Consider the following 14,876-nt stretch of genomic DNA (forward strand, 5'->3'; position numbering starts at 1 on the left):
CTTTTGGCTCAGGCCCTCAATGGGTCACGGCCGACCCTGCTATGCCCTGACAGCTCCTGCAAGCACAGAGGACGTGTGGGAGCAAGGCGCGCATGCCCGGGCCCTGAGGTGGAATGTGCAGTTGCGAGCCCGGCCCCTGGCGAACGGGGTGGATGCCGTTCTGTTTGTTGGAGGTGGAGTGTCTGTCGTGCTGGAGGTTGGCGTTGCCGGTCTGATCGTTGCAAGCACTAATTGGCGTGTACAGTAATTGCAGATCACTGCTTGGCCCTGTCCTTACCCCCTGGCCTGAGGAAGGGGAGGCCCCGCCCTGCAAGCCCTCACACACGCAAACATTTCAATAGCAGCTGTCATGAGGAAGCACTGGAGGATCAGGCCCTGATTTTGCATGGTTACCTGCCCACCTCGTAACTCCGCCGGTGTAGGTGCGAGCGGGATGGCATGGTTCAGGCCCCCCATCCGCTGGGAAAGGTCAGTACCAGCACAGAAGGATCATTCCAACGAGCAATGGGACCTTTCCTCCGGGTTTAAGTGGCCTCCGTCCGCTTCTGGGAGAAGCCTCTGGCACTGCAAATGCTCCTGCAGCCTGTGACTTTTGGAGGAGGCATAGGGATGTGCTGGCAGTATCGGGCAAGGCAGCTGGGGTAGATGGAGCATCCCAAGTTAGGCCAGACAATAACATGGGGGCACGGCTGTGGTCGCCACCGAGGGGAGGGTAACAGGAGTACAATCAACCCAGCGAGTCCAGGCTAAGCAGCTGCTCTCACAGCAGCTGGAAAGGGAGATATGATTGGGGGTATGGGGGGGGGGCGGAGACATGGCTCAAAACAGTGAGCTTCCGAGTTCCCTCGCGTGTGGTTTGCTTGCTAGACAGCGCGAGGTGTCCCTCTGGTGTGTCCCTCCCCCGCCCCTTCGCCGGGTGGACCCCATGCGCTCCAGGCTCTGATCCGCACAGCCGCCTGGAACAGCTTCTACCTCTGAGGTCGCTCGCGGCTGCAGAGAAATGAGATTCCTGCGGGGGACTGGAGGAAACGGGTAGGACGGCCTCGTCTCCTGCAGACAGAGCACATCCACTCACAGCCTCGGCGAGCTGCCCTGTCCAGAGATTCCTGCGACCATCTCGGGGGCTGGTGATGGGCTTGGAAGATGGAGAACATCCAGGACAGTGTAAGGCCAAAAACCCTTCACTTTTTATTCTTAATGCCAAGGGCAGTTCCTGAAATTCCTAGTCCCTGCCCAGACCCAGCTCATTTGTCTCTCCCTCTGGTCTCACCCTGGATTGTCAGTTCCCGGCTTTCTTCTGCACTTTTCTGCCTCTCTTCTGTTCCACTCCCTCTTTCTTTCTTTCCCCTCCTTTCTCACGCTTTCCCTTCTCTCTCTTCCTCGTCTGTTTCCTCCTCCTCTCCTTCCTCTGGTTTTTCTCTCGTCCCGGTGCGGATGTCTCTCAGTTGTGTCCATGCAGCTGCTTTTTCCGTGTTCTCTCCCCCCCTGCTCTGCGTGTGTGTTTGTGTGTGAGCTTGTGTGTGTCGCATGCACCCCTTCCAAGTTGCGTAGTCATCAGGTGTTTGTGTGAGTATCTGTCAGAGAATCTTCTGCAGGAGACTTAGGAGGCAGATCCTCAGCTGGTGTCAATCAGCATTGAAAGCAAGGGAGCCCTGCTGATTTACACCAGCTGAGAATCTGGTCTTTTCCCCCCGCAGGGGCCTTATGACGCTGCCTTTAGGCTCTTTCATCTCATGTGCCAAAACTATTTGAACATACCCGAGATCCCCCATTGAGATGCATGCTGCAACCCCAGGAGAAGCAGCCACAGGTTCTGAGCTGCCATCTCCCTGGTGCCAGGACAGAGCTGGCAGCGGTGGGGGGAGGGAGAAAGGGCACTGCTGGTCAGAAGCTACGTGAATCTACAGCCAGTGACCCCGGGGGTTATGGGAGGTAATCAGATCTCAGGCTTCAGGGTGTGAGCTGATCGTGTCAGGGTCAGGAAGAGATTGTCCGCTACACCGTTGGGCTCTTGGCGAGGGGTGTTTGGGGTGGGAAGACCACATTCCTCGGCAGCGCTGGGGTTAGCCACTGCTGGGGGCCGGTCTGACCTGCTGCGCTCTCTGCTGTACGTTGTCCCGGAGCCTCTAACAGCCCAGGATGGGAGCACTCCCCTGCAGAGCAGGGAGCATTGTCTATATGCAGAAGGCAACAGTGAAACCAGCGAGAGGCTAGGGCCCTATCCTGCTTCCATCCGAGTCAATGGCCAAACCCCAGAGTGAGCAGGACCGTAAACTTCTAGCGTCTCTGATCCCTAAGACTTGCTGAAGGCCCTTTCTGGCCTGCCTGTTGTTGGCTTGCTGAACCCTTTCTACCTGCCCTCCCTGCAGGGAACGAAGCCATTGTGTTGGGCCCCTGCTCCCATCCCACCAGGCAGCAAACTGGACCCCCTCCCATGGAAGGCGGGACAGAAATTTCACCCGGGCAGCTAAGTTTGCATGGAGCCTTTGTCAGTAAATACGGAAAGTCTAAAGAGACAGAGGGCCTATTCCCAGCCCCCACGTTTGCAGGGAGATCAGCTCCCCCACCGTGAAGCGCAGCATCTGCCCGAGACTTGCGGTTTGGGTGTGTGTGGGAAATGCTGCCCCCTGCCCGCAAACTACACCAAAGTTAAAAAGTGTGTGTGGGGGGGTGTGCCCACCCTGGCTCCCCTGGTTTGGGTGCCGGTGGCCCCCTCACCTCTACAAAGGCTCCGGCATTCTTGCTTCACACACTATCTTAGCCTTAGTTGGGGTCGACCCTTGGACAGGAGGAGAGCCAGCACCTCCATGAAATCCACTCGGGACCTGGCTGTCACCAGTTGATTGTACGTGGATGACGCCTGGATATTAGGAGCATAGGAGTTGCCAGACTGGATCAGTCCCAAGGTCCGTCCAGCCCAGTCTCCTGTCTCTGACTGGCCAGTGCCAGATGCTTCAGAGGAAGTGGCAAGAAACTCCAGAGCAGGCCGATGTGGGATCATTTGCCGCCCCTGGAAAACTCATCCTAATCCCTAACAGCTAGAGATCCCTCTTTGAAGCCTGCTAAAATCTTGGCCTCCGCGGCATCCTGTGGCAGTGAGTTCCACAGGCCAATTACAAGGCAGCATTGCATTTGTATCCATTTTGAATTTGCCACCTTTCTGTTTCATTGTTCTTGTGTTTGAGACAGAACAGAAGCACTGGCTTGTTCTGTGTTTGAACAGCGGCTAGCACAGTGGGTCCTGGGCCATGACTCTTGGGCCTTATTGCAAAAGAATTCATAATAATATAGTGATGTGCAACAGCCAAAGTTTGTAGGTAGATCAGAAAGGAACGGGTATGTGGAAAACAGGGAAAGAGGGAGGGAGTGAAAGAGCTTTTTTATAGCACTCTCCTTTGCAGCATTACTGGTGCATACACAGTATCTATTGATTTGATTTTTTTCTTTGTGCGTGTGTTGCAAAGAGAGGGGAAGGAAGATAGCACACGAGAAATAACTGAGAGCCGCTGAAGGGGAAAGAGGAAATGAGCCCGAAGGCGGCTACTGTACAGAAGCAAACAATGCCAGCCGCGCTGATATCCTTCAGATAACAAAACCTGGCCAGTGCTCTGCTTAGTGGAGATGTTAATTTGTTTATAGGCATCATGTGTCTGCAGGCTGCAGCGTGCCAGGCACTTTCCCAGGAAAGAGGAGATAAGGTGTCCCAAGGAGTTAAGGGCCGTGCATCAAGACAGCAGCGCTTCTGGTTTCTTAATGATCTGGGAACACACAGCGCTCTCCTTTGGAGCGGGGTGACCGGGGGAGGAGGCGAAGGGGTGTGCAGGTGTGTGTGTGTGTGAGAGAAAGAGAGGGTCCGTTTCGTTGACTGATGGTGACGTTATCCCTAATCACCCACCCTGTGGGTTTTGAACCTTCCATTGTGAAACTGACCGGCCTTTATCTCAGCAAGGATGTTGAAATGGACTAACCTGTCTCAGCTGCTGCCCAGTGTATGACTCCGTTTCCAGCTAGTCAGCAGGTGGCTCGCTCCCGAGAGAGAGCAGCAGAGGGATGCGCAGGATGGAGCGAACTAATGTTGTGGCCCTGAAGGCCGGTGACATGGCGCCAGAGCTGTAACAGGTGGCTAAAGGCTACGTCCCGGCGTAGCACGTGTTGCCGATAAGAGGGGTGGGAAATCCAGTCCTTTGATTTCTCTCTTGACGCTCCCTCGTAGGACGAGAGGGGGAAGGCAGTGCAGCGTGGAGACTCCTAGTAAATGCCCTTTGCTGGTGAAAATTCTGCTTTGGTCTTGAAGAACACGCCACGGTTCGGCTTGGGGCCGGGTCGGGCGTGTGCGGCTAGAGATGGGTGGGGACAGCGAAAACCCCTTGAGCACCACCCTTCCCCCAAACGCTGGTGCTCCTTAGCGATATCCCGATGAGCCCTGCGGAGAAGTGATCTCTTGGTGAGGGGAAGGGACATGGCGGTGTCTAGGGATGCCCCCCAAAACATGGGCTGGGAAATCACCCCACCCTTGCCTTTGATGTGCTGGAACGTGAACAAGGGGTTCCCTGCGAGCTCAAAGTCATCTTAGCAGCTTGCCAAGCCCCTGCAGACTGTGCCTCAACCTTTACAGTGGGCTAAATCCTGATCGAGTTACTCCATGGCACCCCCTTTGACTTCAAGGTGAGTAAGCGTAACACACACCCCAGTAGGTCAGCAGCAAGATTGGAACCTGGGATTCCCAGTCCTAAGAGCCTGGGCGTTTGCCACTTGGGCTGAAGGAGAAACTCCGTTGGCCAGTGCCAGTAGTGGGCTCTTAGCCACGTATGTGTCCAGCCCTGCGTGGGACACATCACAACTTAGCCAGTGTGAGTTACATCGGGACGGAACGAACCCTGGGGAGGACGGAGTTCCAGCCCCAGCCCCGGCAATTGATTCTCAGTGATAAATGCCCATGACGCCATTTGCATCTGCCTTGCTGGTGGAGTGGAGGGGGCCTGTGGCTGGCCCCGATGTTATAGGCGAGGCGGGACAGCAGGAGGACAGCTAGGATGCCAGAGGCTGCTTTAGCCCCATGGCTGTGTTTTGGATGCCTCTGAGCTCGGGCAATGACACGGTGCATCAAGCGTGGAGGGGTGTGACAGCACACTCCGGCGCTTCCACTCACTCCGGTGAGCCAAGTGACCAGACCACCAGGAAGCAGGGCCAGCTGGCGGGGCGAGGTGGGGGCTCAGGGGCAGCCTGGGGTATTGCCCGGTTCGTTGGGCACCATCGGGCTGGGACCTGACAAGGAGCTGCGAGTGGCCTGCTCCATGGGGGTGAGTGGGAGCCAGAGCTGTCGCCATCCCTGGCTAAGCTAAGCATTTCCTGCTTTATGCTTTTGTTAGCCCTGCACGGCCAAATCCATGTAGACAAGACCAACAAAGGGCGGGAGGGGAAACCGAGGCATGGAGAGGGGAAATGACTTGCCCAAGGTCTCACATGAGTTCAGTGGCGGAGCTGGGAATAGAAACCAGCCTTCCTGACACCCCATGCAGCGCCCTGCCCATAGCACCTGCTGCCTCTGAAACGGTAGCGTAACCATCTTTGGCATGAAAGGCACGCTAGCCCGATATTAATACTCCAGCTGCATTGGTTCTAGGCTGCAGATTGACATGGGATACGTCCTGGGTGGGGGGCAGGGCAAATTCTTCCTGGGCTTCATCTCAGGCTTTGAAGCACGCAGACAGAACGCCCTGGTAAATTCCACTCTAGCAGAAGCTGCTTTTGTCCATAGGAATGCCTAAGCCCATCTCGAAATATATTAAGGTCCTTGACTCCTTGACTTTGATGGTGCAGAGCAGGGCAGGGTTGGCTTGTGCTGCCAGGTTATTATAACTCCTTTACTCTGGTGCATCTTGTTGGAGGATCCCAGCGTCTGCCGGGGGATGGGCTGTTCCGATGCAGATGCCTTTGATGATTGATTCCCCACCAGAAAGGGAGCTAACGAATTTACCCACTGATCCACCTCCTAATCTGCCCGCCCTCATTCAGAGCCCCTTATGGCCAAGTGTAAAGCAATCGCTGCGACCCTAAGGAAGCCATCGCTCAGTCTTCCAGGCAGAACTACCCATCTGTCCCCAAGCTATTAATCTGAGCACGCTTACTTACTTACTCTGCAGCTGGGCCCCATCACATCCATTCTTCCTCTGTCCCCCATATAACAGCTCGGCCCAGTCCCGCTCTGCCATTATCCTGTGTCCCCTGCTAGCAGCCCCTGGGCAATTACCTGCGGACACTGATATCAATCAAAGCCTAATTGATATGTGTTAGCCAGGAATTACTCTAATAGGGGATAACGCTACTGCTCCTGCAAGAGAGGCTCGGTCCTAGCGGAGGGCGAGGTGTGCATCTGTCTGGAGTCGATGCACCGTTTGCTCTTTGTGTTAGTCCCAGCTAGAGACACCCCCCCGGCTCCAGTACAACTCTTAGGGAGGCAGCGTGTCGTGGGTGTATCCAGCTCTGGTACTCTTATGGCTTTGCTTTCCCTGGCCTGGGTCTTCACGTTTGGAAGGCTCTGGCCTGCCTCCAGTGGCTGGGGCAGCGTGCCGAAGAGGGGCACTCTGTGCTCTCCCGCTCTTTCTCTGTCATGGCGACTTTGCTTTTCATAGAATCATGGAAGTGTGGGGCTGGAAGGGCCCCCGAGTGGCCGTTTAACCCAGCCCAGTGTGCTGGGGCAGGGCCATGTCCACCTAAACCAGCCTTGACAGGGGTTTGTCCAGCCTGGTCTTTAAACCTCCAGATTCCACAACCTCCCTCGGACACCTTTAGCAGAGTTTAACTCCCCTGAGAGTTAGAAAGTTTTTCCTACATTCAAAACTAAATCTCCCTGACTGCAGATTAAGCCCATTGCTTCTTGTCCTACCTTCAGTGGACATGGAGAACAATCGATCATTGTTCTCTTTACAACAAACCTTTAATGAATTTGAAGGCTGTTATTATGTTCCCCCTTCAGTCTTCTTTTCTCAAGACGAGACCTGCCTGTGTTTTTTAATCTCCTCACAGCTCAGGGTTTCTCGACCTTTGATCATGTTTGTTGCTCTTCTCTGGACTTTCTCCAATTTGTCCCCATCTTTCCTGAAGCCTGGCACCCGGACCTGGACGTAGTTCTCCAGCTGGGGCCTCACCAGTGCCGAGTAGAGCGGGACAACGACTTCTCGTGTTTTTACGTAAAACATTCCTGTTAATCCACCCCAGCATGATACCAGCCTGTTTTGTAACTGCGTCACATTGGTGGCTCACATTCGATTTCTGCCCCCCTTTAAACCCACCCCCGACCCCGCTCCTTTTCAGTTCTACGACCGCCTGGCTGAGGTAGTTTCCCACGTGGCTGTTTCCCTTACATCTAGACGATGTCATTAGACTGGAAGGTCTTTGGGGCAGGGACTAAATAATTCTGCATCTGTCCAGCACCTAACACAATGGGGGTCTGGGGTTCCTAGGCCCTCTTGCGATGCAAACATGAAGTGCAGACGAAAAGCAAAACCCTGCCATGTGTAGGGGAACTCGTTACAGAATCTGGGCCGTGCCTTCTCTTTCCTCTCCTGAGTTCAGGACTCTCCACCAGTCCTCGCTGCCTCCCAGAGCTAGGATATGGAACCCAGGTGTCCTCTGCCAGATCTGAGCAGTAAGGCCTACATGCACTGACTGACCCTTTGGTACAGTGCCCTTCAGCATGCACCCAGCCAGCCATAAGCGCTCGGAGGTTTGGAGCTCGGTGGAAGCGATTTCAAAGGTCGCCCAAATGTTACTCCACAGTGACTAATACAATGAAATATTAACATCTCCCGCCGTGCGTTTTACAACCGTGTTTCCTTAAGGGAGGTAATTCTCTTTGGGACTCACAGGCTGCCTTGGTGATTAGCAGGTCTGCCCTGGGATGCACCGTGGGGTAGAATTTTGTAAAGGGAAGGAGGATCGAGTGGTTGGGGAAAAGAGACCGGGAGACGGGACTCCTGGGTTCTAGTCCCAGCTCTGGGAGGGAGTGTTGCGCTTAGAAAAGACAAACAAAGGGCGGGAAAGGGAAACTGAGGCCCAGAACGGGGAAATGACTTGCCCAAGGTCACACATGAGGTCAGCGGTGGAGCTGGGAATAGAAGCCAGCCTTCCTGATATCCAGTGCAGTGCCCTGCCCATAGCACCTACCAGGGACTGGGAGTTCGGGCTCCTGGGCTCCAGCCCTGGCATTGGGAGGGGAGCTCCTGGGTTCTCCTCCCAGCTCTGGGAATGGTGCTGTTCCTGTAGCAGGAGCAGGATGCCCGGGTTCAGAAGCACTCGCCCTTTTGGGCCATGGCCTTGCGGCAGGCGAGACTTCTGCTTTATCACTGGCACACGTGGCAGCTGCCCTTCGCTGTGGTTGCATAACGGATTAGCCATCAGGCCTTATCTCCCCACAGGTATGAGCTGCAGAGCTGCCAGGCCACGGTGAGTCACTCGCCCGCTGGCCAGCGTCGTTTCCAGGACACCGAGAGTGAGCTAGATACTGTGCTCAGCCTGGCATTGCTGCAGCCCGGCACCTTCTGCTCACCTGAGGAGCAGAGGGTGTGGGGAGGAGGGGGGGTTGCAGAAAAGGGAGCTGCAAATTCTTTGGGGGATGGGGGTGGAGGCTGCTTTCTCGCTTCTTTCCCTCGGTGTGGGTCAAATTCTCCTCTCTGTTCCACCCCTCTAATCCCAGTGACTTCCAAGCTATGTGAGGAGAGCTTGGCCCCTTGACGCTCTCTGGAGAGTTCTTGCACATCCCTCTGGGAGCATCCGGGTAGCAGCCGCCAAGAGGAGGGCCTGGTTGCGCTAGGCGCTGCACGCACAGGTAGCGAGCGAGCGAGAGAGGCCCTGCGTACAACTTAGGAAGCCAGAGGGGGGGAAACTGAGGCGCGACACAGCGATCCACCCCAGGGCACACAGGAGGTCGCTGGTAGAGGTGGGCCCAGAACCCAGGTCTCCTGAGTCACCGCTGTGTGTCCACGCTGCCCGCTTTGAGGGTGGTGGTTTCTCTCTGGCTCTATTCCTCTGCACATTTGTACCCTCCCCACGCCGTCTCGGAGGGGAAAGCCAGGAAGGAAGGCATCCCAGCCCTGTCTAGAGCTAGGCCAATCTCCTCACTGAGGCTGGTCATCTTCCTGGGAGGGTCTGGTCGTAGCACTGTTAATTATCTCCTGCCATCCCGGGGTGGGGGCCCTAATCCATGTGTCAGTGGAACATTTCCACAGAGGGAGGGTCACCTGGCCCCCTGACAGCTGACAGGCGGGAGGAAGCATTCCTGCCTGGCAATGCAAGGCCCCTGAGGCGGGATCTTGGGGGAAGGGAATCAAACCAGCCCAGACAGGAGGACTGGCCTCAGGGATGCGGTGAGCAGAGCTCGGGAGGCTGGGGTCACACGTCTGGGACGGCTGACCCTGACCCAGGCCTGCATGAGGCCCATTCACAACAAAACCTCCTGCTCATGGCTCAATTCTGCCCTGCGGCGCCGAATGGCCCTGATCCAGCAAAACTCTTAAGCACAGGATCTGAGTCGGGTGGGATGGATTGGATCGAGCTCTGAAAAGCACACGCTGGACCATGGTGTGTGTGTGGTGGGGGGGAGGCAGAACCTCGCTATCCCCTGCATCTGAACAGCAGCAGATCATGAATGTGCCCGCTGCCCCCGAACGCGGAATGCTGCCTCCTGTACCCCCTGGAAGCCCACTGGGGCCATAGCCACTCCCCACGACTCAGCAGCTGGTGGGGGCACAAGGTGGCATGCTGCCCCTGGGGAAGCCCAGAGAGGAAGCACAGGCCTGTGCTTTGCAGGTAGAACTGAGCCCCCTGTGACTTTGAGCATACCCCCGTTCCTCCGTGCCTCAGTTTCCCTGTGGAGCTAGCCTGGTTCTTCCCTCCCTAGGGGTGTTGTGAGGGCTGTCTCCTGTCTTCTCTGAATCGTAGTGTCCCAGAGGGGCTGAATGTTACTGAGCATTTGGAGAGGCCAGGTGGCTGTAGGGTTCCCAGAGAAGCATTTGTCTCTGCCTCTGCATCATTTCCTCCTTGCGACACAAACCCATTAGCAGGGCAATAAAGGAGAGGAAAAGGTCTGGGAGTGCCGCTTCACACAATGCAACGTTCAGCAGCTGGACAGGGTCGCTTCTTCCCATTGCGGCTTCCTCCCCCGCCCCACCCGGACTGAAGGGAAATGGGCCGCTGGTCACCTCAGGGTGATCTCCCAGGGTGGAGTGGGGTGGGGTTAGTTGCCTGGCCATCCAGGATCCTCGTTTCAATGCAGGGGGTTAAATTGATCCCCGTGGTTAGGGCTGGGACGAGGTTTTTTCCTAAGGCATGGAAGGCTGGTCTAGAGGTTAAGGCACTGGCATGGGATTCAGGAGATCTGCCGTCAATTTCAGTTCTGCCACAGTGCCCCTGTGCGACCTTGGCCGTGTTACTTCATCTCTCCGGGCTTTGGGTCCCCATGTGTAATACTCCCTGTGGCAGAGCCTGTCTCATACCGTGTGTCCGAAAAGCAGAACGGGGCCCGGATCTAGGTGCTACTCTAATCCCTGGAACGCTGTCCTCAACCCCGCCGTTCACAGAGAGGTGTAAGGAGGTGTCAGGCAGGGCGTGGGGGGCGCGCATGGGGGCAGCTGGACCTGTCTGTATTGAACATGAAGCCAGAAACTCCAGTCTGCCAAAGCGAACAGGGCGGAGCCAGGCCCCCCCCCGGGAAGGGTTGCGTGCTTCTGGTCTTGCCGGGACTGGAAGACTCCCAAGGAAGCCGTTCTCAGGAGAGCACCAGCTGAGCGGGGGCTCATCATCATCATCGTCGCTCCCATAACAACATCGGTCACTGGGGCACCATCACTGATGAGCAATCAGCCAATTCTCTGCACCCCTCACGATTGTGCATCAGTTCCAGGGCTTGAGTCTCCGCCAAGTCCATTCCTGTCCACGCGTGTTTGCTGTCAATCCAGCTCTTCTTCAGTCTTCTGCTCTTCCCCTGTACTGACCCTTGGAGGAAGATCCTGGGTCGGCCAGATGATCTTGTTACACGGCCGTACCGCTTCAGCTGGCGCATCTTCGCGGCCGCTGGGAGGTCTTCATATGACCCAGCGCGTTGGGTGATGATGTTGCGGACCTCTTCATTAGTGACGTGGTCGAAGTAGCAGAGGCCCAGGATTTTGCGGAAGTATCTCATCTCTACTACCTGTGTTTTCCGTTCAGTTAGACTCGGGAGGCTCACCCGAGACTAATCCAGCGGCAATCAGAGAATCGTCCTTCGCATTGCTGGGGAGCTGTTCAGCGGCGGATCTTGGAGCCAATGAGTTATCCTCGCATCCTCCTGTGAGGGGGGCAGATAACGTCCCTGTCTCCTAGAGGCACAGAGAGGGCTGATGAGCTTGGCCAAGATCACACAGCAGTTTGAGGCAGAAAACCCAAGAGTCCGGGAGCTCCCTGCCCACCCAGCACAGCACTGCCCTCCGTGATCTCTGAGCTCAGCCTCTCCTAGGGACATGAGGGACCTGTTGTCACCCTGTGTCAGGAATTGCCAGTTCCAAGAGGCCAGGGAGAGAACACCCAGCCCACAATGGGGTTCTCGTGGACTGTGACACACTACGGGCGCCAATGAATTAGACAGGCCACGTTCACCCCCTGCTGTGACTCTGGGTTTACACCAGCTCAGGGGGATCAGAATCTGCCCCAAAGAACGGCCACTCTGAATCAGACCAAGACCACACAGCTTGGACACCTTGGACATGACGCCATCTTGGGTTGGTCCAGTCGGTTTGATCCTCCCTTGGCCCATCGCTGAAGGGAGGCAGAAGAGAACTCTCGGGAGGGACGTGAATGGGGAGAGGACAGGTGTTGAGTGCCCAAGGGGAAGGATGGAGTCCCAGGCCCAGGGATAGAAAGAGGTATCCAGATGGGACGAGGTGGAGGACACCAGCAGGGGGCTGAGGAGGACCTGGGGCAGAGGAGGTGGGGATGGGAAGCTTGAAGGCAAAAGGGAGCCAGTGAAGGGATTTGGGATGGGCTCAGAGCAGGACCAGAGGCACTGCAGGCTGCGTCGGTTGCTGCCGTGTGTCCGCCGGCTGCAGAGAAGGTGCAGCAGGGGGAAGGGGCCATTGGACTGAGCCATGGTCCAGTTTTGGAGACTGTTCGTTCAGGCTGGAGATACTGGAGTCTTGGGGCTGTGGTTGTGGCTTTGGGGTGACCTGCAGGACACGCCATGGAAGGAAGGAAGCTGAGCCCTGGGATCTCTGGGCCACCTTCATCCCTGGTGGGAACCAGCAGTGTTCCACCAAGAGAGGAACGTGGCCGTCTGTGCCTAAGCAGTGCACCGATCCAGCCTTCGCCTGCCAGAGACTTGCTTCCTCCTCCTTTGGCCAAGCAACTTGCAGCAGAGCTCGTGGTGGTGGACCCTGGTGGGCTGCCTGGAGAACGGGACTGGATATCTCATGGGAACAGGCGCTTCCCAAGGGGTGGTCGACCCATCTTGGGGAATGGGCGTCCTGGACTTCTGTCCGTTTCCTCTCCTGGGCGAGTTCTCTGTCTTGCCAGTCTTCCAAACTCCCCCAGGATCTGAAAACCAAGCTGGGCTTTTAAACCAGCTGGCTCCCCAAGGAAGATCCTGCAGTGCTCCTTGGCTGGCAGCCTTGCTGATGACGGCTGAGCCAGGCTAGGAGCCAGCTGGGCTCAGCAGGGCAAACGGATAGGATTTGTGTGTGCTGGTTAAATCCAGAGGAAGCGATACACCGGCGGGCTGGATTCTGATCTCCGTTCCACTGGTGTAAATGTGGAGGGAGCCTGAGGGGTTGCTGTGGATTTACACCTGTGACTACGGCCTGAATGCAGCTGCCGATGGGGAGCTCTGGCCTCTGTGTGTTCACTGGAGGGGAGGAATTTACGCGCCTCTGGGATCTGCAGCTCTGCCTTTTCACATGGCAACGCTCCGCAGCAGCGTTCCTCCAGCCGCGCCAGAGCGCAGCCCCTGCGAGAACCGGGCCAGCGCCCGCCTCTGTGTCCCTCCACAGGGACCCTGTCGCAGCCAGCGGGGTCACGCCGCAGGGGGCAGCCTCCGCTCCGGGGACCTGGGGAGCCTGGGAAATTCCTCCAGGTCGGATTTTTTTGTTGAACCGAGACATTTTCCACACCGCTGCTGGTACACATCTGCCAAACCCACATGGGCCCTGCACAATGGGCCCAGTCAGCCCTGGGCTGCCTGAGCACCGCCCCGGGGGACCCGCCGAGCCAAATCAATCCGTCACCGACACAGGGGAGCGGGTCGGCTGCCAGATCCTCCAGCTGCGGCCAGCAGGGAGGCCATGGCAGGCAGGGTGCTGCCCTGGCAGCATCCGTCATCCCCAGGGAGGGAGTACCAGGGCTGGGGTCTCCTGTCCCTTATCCGGGTGTCAATCCAGAGGGACTCCATTGAAGCGATTGCTGATGGGAGACTCGGCACCATGGTGTCTGTGGGGGCAACGCTCAGCCAGACTCTCTCTGTGCTCCAGGGGAGCCTGAGCCAGGGCAGTGGGGGGGTCTTTCCTTTGACTGCCGGGGCTTGGTGCCAAGGCCAGGAGAGAGATGCCAGGGAAAGGGACGTCAAGGAGGGCCAGCACCAAGGGCCTCTCCTAAGCGCTGTCTCCATATTTGAAGGAATGGAGTGACCAGAGAGACATGCAGCCAGCGCCAGCTTTGGGGCCGCATAGCACCCCCGACGTGCCAGCTGCAAGGCTCGGTCTGTCTGGAGCGCTCGGAGCTGGAAGGATGGTCTCACGGCTGAGGCGCTGGGCTGGGACTGAGGGGATCTGGATCGAGTGCCTGCCGTGAGTGGCCTTGGCAAGGTCACATCCCCTTTCTGTGCCTCGGTTTCCCCATCTGTAGAAAGAGGGATGATGAGGTGCCCAGACACTGCAGTGATGGGTGGGGGTGTAATAAGCAGGTAGAGAGATGCATGGTATTTTCCAGTCGAAGGGCTCTTCAGAGGATGCTGCTCCTGTCTCACCTGACTGCTGGGTGAGATTACACTGCCCTGTTCTGGGTCGAGCTGACTAAACAGTGTAAAAGAAACACAGAGAAAATCGTGTGATGAAGTGGGAATTTTCTGTAGTATTTTTATGACACCTATTGGTGCCTCAGTTTCCCCTGAAAAGGAAAGGGGGAAGGGACTGTTTGCTCTCAGGGCAGGCTAGAAGACAAGGGGATGGATGTTGGCTAGCTGTCTGGGCCTTTGTCCCCGTATTTGTGGAGCATCTGAGAAGACCGTGGCAAATCCAGTCACCAGGGCATTCATTGACTCCTAGCAACCAGCGCCCCAGAGGGAAATGGATTCCCCCACCTCTCGGTCTGAGGTGGGGGGATAAGAGCTGGCTGCTGGAAGGAGTCGGGGCTGTCACTGGGAACTGACCAAGGGGATCAGACGCAGACAGACAGACAGACCAGGAGGTCACTGCAGCTTGGCTGGGCTCTGGGCTGGCCAGGCTGCACTGGGCTTTCCCCTTCAGTTCTCTGTGCTAACATAAGGGCCCGAGGCTGCGTTCCAGCTGGCGGATAGACCCGGCTGTTCGGACACACTGCGCGTGGTCCTTGTGAAGGCTCGGTGAGGGGCAGTAACCCCTGGAGAGTGCACAGGTCTCCGTCGGGGGTCCGTTTTGCTTGGACTCGCTGACCGGAGCTCACGGCGGGAAGCAGGGGGTCTGCAGGCCCAGAGGTCCAGTCTAAGGAGGCGGTGAAGCCAAGTGACTTACCCTGGAGGAAGAGCGAGACCCCTGGGGGGCCTGGCACATGGAAAGGTTCCTCCCAGAGACTGTTCCAAAGCTGGGTACGGGAGGGGTAGCACTGATCCTATGGGCCCGTGTCCAGTGTGGCTTTGTCGTTTGGGTAAAGTCCCTTCT

At 56.9% G+C, this 14,876-nt stretch overlaps 1 protein-coding gene across 2 annotated transcripts in view; it reads left to right on the forward strand.

The window, feature by feature from the left end:
• PDE2A (phosphodiesterase 2A) overlaps positions 1-14,876 on the forward strand; it is a 361,885-nt gene that overhangs the window by 100,697 nt on the left and 246,312 nt on the right. Inside the window, exon 1 of one of the 2 annotated variants that reach the window (XM_073333795.1) lies at positions 945-1,164. The exons of the other annotated variant lie outside the window; for it this stretch is intronic. Coding sequence (XP_073189896.1) covers positions 1,144-1,164 — 21 coding nt within the window. The 5' untranslated portion in view covers positions 945-1,143. Of the gene's footprint in view, positions 1-944; positions 1,165-14,876 lie in introns of those variants that run through there. 2 annotated transcript variants of the gene reach the window in all.

Source organism: Lepidochelys kempii, chromosome 1 (assembly GCF_965140265.1).
Source record: "Lepidochelys kempii isolate rLepKem1 chromosome 1, rLepKem1.hap2, whole genome shotgun sequence".
In the NCBI taxonomy this organism is placed as follows: domain Eukaryota; kingdom Metazoa; phylum Chordata; order Testudines; family Cheloniidae; genus Lepidochelys; species Lepidochelys kempii.